This window comes from Diaphorina citri, unplaced genomic scaffold, assembly GCF_000475195.1.
Source record: "Diaphorina citri unplaced genomic scaffold, Diaci psyllid genome assembly version 1.1 scaffold2405, whole genome shotgun sequence".
In the NCBI taxonomy this organism is placed as follows: Eukaryota; Metazoa; Arthropoda; class Insecta; order Hemiptera; family Psyllidae; genus Diaphorina; species Diaphorina citri.
This window is the reverse complement of record NW_007379829.1, coordinates 19,137-24,081: the sequence shown is the minus strand read 5'-3', so window position 1 is coordinate 24,081 and position 4,945 is coordinate 19,137. Positions and strand designations below refer to the sequence as shown.

The 4,945-nt window shown below is 40.1% G+C and overlaps 1 protein-coding gene across 1 annotated transcript; it reads left to right on the top strand.

Annotated features, from left to right (window-relative positions):
* Nucleotides 1-524: 524 nt before the first annotated feature.
* On the top strand, nt 525-3,452 carry LOC113471415 (spermatid-specific protein T2-like). The gene is given in 3 exon segments (XM_026830547.1): nt 525-571; nt 1,088-1,160; nt 3,213-3,452. Coding segments are annotated over 3 exon segments (360 nt in total).
* The last annotated feature ends 1,493 nt before the right edge of the window (nt 3,453-4,945 follow it).

Sequence of the window (4,945 nt, the reverse complement as noted above, 5' to 3'; positions counted from 1 at the left end):
TCTTTCTCTCTCTCTCTCTCTCTCTCTCTCTCTCTCTCTCTCTCTCTCTCTCTCTCTCTCTCTCTCTCTCTCTTTCTCTCTGTTTGTCCTAGATATTTCTCGTCATATTCCAAAGTACCTATTTAAAAACCAGAAAAAAACATAGTCCAAGAATTTCTGACCTTTTTCATTCTGACCATAAAAAAACTCGAAATGTGAGCTGTTTTTACTTTCTAAGCCCTGAGGTATTCAACAGTTCTCTCTCCCCTCTCTCCCTCGCTCTCTCTCTCCCTCCCCTCTATCTCTCTCCCCTCCTTCCGTTTTTTCCTCTCTCTCTCTTCTTCTTTTTTCCCCGCTATCTCGTTCTCTCTTTGTCTCCCTAGAGAGCTCTACCAAAACTTCATTTTTATCGTATTGATTGATTACTTTTATTTTATTCTTTGTCCAATACTCCTCCAAGACCACCAACCTCCATCTAGATGTTTTTAGCTTAAAATAATAATAATAATGAACAATGTCACATAATACTGTGTGTTCTTACCTTTATGGATGGCAAAAATGACACCAATGAGGACTCCAAGCCAGGCTTTCGGTGACAGCATGGTGGAGGCGTTGATAGAACTCATTCCTGAAACAAAATAACCAAATATGATGCTTAGAAAATGAACTTTAAAAATCACTCGAAAAAAGGGGTATTTCCCCCAAATGGCTTCAAAATCGGTCAACCTATTCGATAGTTGTGTTGGAACATTGTACAAAGTACAAACAGATTTACAAACAACAAGCTGGGTCAAGGGAGGGAAGAATATTAGGAGGGAGGGAAATCCCTCCGTAACTGTCACCTTAGGAAAATGGATTGTTATTTGTGGCTTATGAGAAAAAAAGGGGAAAAATTTACCCCTCTTTTTCCCCACCCTCTGAGTGTGAATTCATACTCTGAGGATGGGAGCGAGGGGGTGGAAGAATACGAGCAGTGCGCCGGGCCAAGTTTCAGTAAGATGGTAAGCACGAAAGAACCAATTCAGCAGGTTTTTCTCGTCTTCTTAGATTGGGTTCTTTTCAAGATGAATTTTTGGCACTCAGACCCTTAAAGTCCAAAGAGAGGGAGGGAAGGGAGAGAGACTGAGGAAAAGGAGGAATGAGACTTTGAGAAGGGAAGGGAAAGGAGGGTAGAGAAAAAGACAAAGCTGAGGGAGGAAGAAAGGGCTAAAAGAAGAAGGAAGATCTTCAGAAAAGAGGATCAGACGGACAGAAGTCGGAGTAAGTGAGAGGAAAGATGGCTGAAAGTGGGAAAGAGGAAGGAAGAGGGAGAGATGTTAGAGAGAGAGAAATAAGTATCTAGACGAAATAGACAGTCGTAGTCGTAAGCTTCCTAAGGGGATTTTTTTTTTTCTCTGCCCAGTAGTAAATATCCCCTGTCCAAATAGGGAATTCTCTCTCTCTCTCTTTCTCTCTGTTTGTCCTAGATATTTCTCGTCATATTCCAAAGTACCTATTCAAAAACCAGAAAAAAAAACATAGTCCAAGAACTCCAAGAATTTCTGACCTTTTTCATTCTGACCATAAAAAAACTCGAAATGTGAGCTGTTTTTACTTTCTAAGCCCTGAGGTATTCAACAGTTCTCTCTCTCTCCTTTCTCCCTCGCTCTCTCTCTCTCCCCTCCTCCCGTTTTTCCTCTCTCTCTCTCTCTCTCTTCTTCTCTTTTTTTCCGCTATCTCGCTCACTCTTTGTCTCCCTAGAGAGCTCTACCAAAACTTCATTTTGATCGTATTGATTGATTACAATGATTACTTTTATTTTTACTCTTTGTCCAATACTCCTCCAAGACCATCTAGATGTTTTTAGCTTAAAAAAAAGAGTGACAGACACCGAAGCGAATACAATAGTCCGTCCCTTATACCTTTTTATTACTATTGTAATAATAAAGGAAGGACGGACTAAAGAGAAAAAAAAGTAAAAATGTACATAGGATAGAACGAATGTATGTGAGTGTTTTTATGTTTATAGTAGACAAGGGGTAAAATTGTGTAAAAATAAATTAATGAAAAATATTTATTGTAAAAAGTGTGTAGGTAGATAGCTAGATAGTTAAATAAATAATAAATTAATAAAACACAAATACCTACTCGTACACTAGTAATTGTTGCAACCATTGAATATCGTTAGTAAATATGCGTGTACTTCATTTTATTCCACTGGTAATGCATTTGCCTTCAGCAATCAGCAATACAATTATACTGTTCGCTAAACACGGATAGAATTACAATAAATGATTGCACAATCAGCAGGGTGGCTCAAAAGAAGGTGACTGTGCATTGCATATATACAGTGCAGACCGCTAAGCTAGACTAGTCATTAGTAAAAGCCAGATATTGCATTGTCTTCACCCGAATTCAAGGGCAAAATCAAATTTTGAAAATTTCATGCGACGAAAAACAATCGCCCGTCCATTGTTTATCAACCTTATAATTCGGGGAATTTTAATCACATTGGAATAACCATTCGAGATTTCTGATCAGCTCCCATAGCGTAATGGTCACTGGGCTCGCCTTGCACGCGGGAGACCCGGGTTCTATTCCCGGCGGGGTTAAGAAATTTGTATCATGCAAATGATTGACATCCGTGACTGGCTCTTGCGGGGCCCACTCAGCCTCGTGAGGAAAATGAGTAGCTATGACATAATATATAAATGCTTATAGCGACCGGTGCCATGGTAGGTAAACATTGGATTTTGGGACTATTGAGATAGTGGGAAAATCCTACAATGCTGCAGTGAGCACCTAAGTTGTGACATAATAACACAAAGAAACTGCATTTACATTTACCATTCGAGATTTCTGATGAAAGAATAGAGAATAGACTAAAAACAAAGAGACAAACTGCACTTCGTTCAAACAAAGTATAAATTACCTATCTTGGAAATTTGTCGACCGCAAAACGGTAGAGAAAGTCTACCCAAACCTGAAACAAGTCGAAGCCGATGGTATCTATTCAAATCAAAACGGAAATCATAAGGAAACAGCAGTGAAAATTCGGAAAGGATGAGCCGTCATGAATAGCGAAGAAAACCGAGAAAGGAACGGAGGGGAAAGACAGGAAAGGAAATAGAAGGGGAAAATGTACGGCGGGGAAAAAGTAGAAGGGGAAAGAGAAAGGAATGAGGAGGAGGGGGAGGAAAAAAGGACAGCGGATGGAAAGAGGGAAAAACTTGGACTGGGATAGAGGAATGAAGGAATACGGAAGAAGGAGAAGAAGAAGAAGAAGACGAAGAAGACAAAGAAGAAGGAGAAGAAGAAGGAGAAGAAGAAGACGAAGAAGACGAAGAAGAAAAAGAAGAAGAAGGAGAAGAAGAAGAAAAAGAAGAAGAAGAGACAAAAGTAAGGAGTACCTGAAACGAGTCGAAGCCGATGGTATCTATTCAAATCAAAACGGAAATCATAAGGAAACAGCAGTGAAAATTCGGAAAGGATGAGCCATCATGAATAGCGAAGAAAACCGAGAAAGGAACGGAGGGGAAAGGCAGGGGAAAGGAAATAGAAGGGGAAAATGAACGGTGGGGAAAAAAAGTAGGAGGGGAAAGAGCAAGGAATGAGGAGGAGGGGGAGGAAAAAGGACAGCGGATGGAAAGAGGGAAAAACTTGGACTGGGAAAGAGAAATGAAGGAATACGGAAGAAGAAGAAGGAGAAGAAGAAGAAGACGAAGAAGAAAAAGAAGAAGAAGACGAAGAAGAAGGAGAAGAAGAAGAAGAAGAGACAAAAGTAAGGAGTATAATTATAAAGGATGAGGTAGTATGAGGGAAGAAGAGAAAACGTGTAGAAAGGAGAAGGAAAGAGTTGGATAAAGGAGACAAAATAAGAGAAAAAGAGAGAGACCTTTTTAGGAGGTAGTATGAGGGAAGAAGAGAAAACGTGTAGAAAGGAGAAGGAAAGAGTTGGATAAAGGAGACAAAATAAGAGAAAAAGAGAGAGACATTTTTAGGTGGGAGGTTTGAAGTCTTCCTTCCTAGAGGGGGTACAAAAATAAAGAAGAGCAAGGAAAGCAGAGAAAAAGAGTAGAAGGGAGAGAGATGAAAAAGAGAAAGAGTTAGATAGAGCAGACAAAACAGAGGAAAGCAGAGAAAAAGAGTAGAAGGGAGAGAGATGAAAAAGAGAAAGAGTTAGATAGAGCAGACAAAACAGGAGAGAGAGAGAGAGAGTTGAAGGGAGAGTGGAGAAGAGAAACAAAAGACAAAGGGAGGGAGAGATAATGAACAAGGATAAGAGAGGGGTAAACAAACCAGGGAAAGAGAAGTAAAGGAGACAGACAAAGGACAAAAGAAACGCTGAAATGGAGAATGAGGGAGTAATGAAATGGATCGTCAGGATGGGAGGGAGAGGTGAAAGGGAGGATGGGGAGGAGGAGGGGGAGGAGCGGAGAAGAGAAACAAAAGACAAAGGGAGGGAGAGATAATGAACAAGGATAAGAGAGGGGTAAACAAACCAGGGAAAGAGAAGTAAAGGGAGGTAAAGGAGACAGACAAAGGACAAAAGAAACGCTGAAATGGAGAATGAGGGAGTAATGAAATGGATCGTCAGGATGGGAGGGAGAGGTGAAAGGGAGGAGGGGGGAGGAGGAGAAAGTTGCTTAATACTCTAAAGAGGTTTTAATCTATAGATGATACCTACTTTGAATATTATGGTTTTGTCTGACCTCTTCGATTCTACCCAGAAAATCTAAAAAAAAAAAAAATCTTTAAAAAAGAAGGTAATGTCCTTTTCTCTCTCTCTCTCACTCTCTCTCTCTCTCTATCTCTCTCTCTCTCTCTCGAGGGGTAGGTAGGTAACTGGAGACAATTTGCTCAATACTTTGCAGGCCTTTTGGGTATCCATAGGGTTCTTTACTGTGTGAGTTCAACAGTTCACTAAACTACTAGTAAGAGGTTTTAATCTATAGATGATACCTACTTTGAATATTATGGTTTTGTC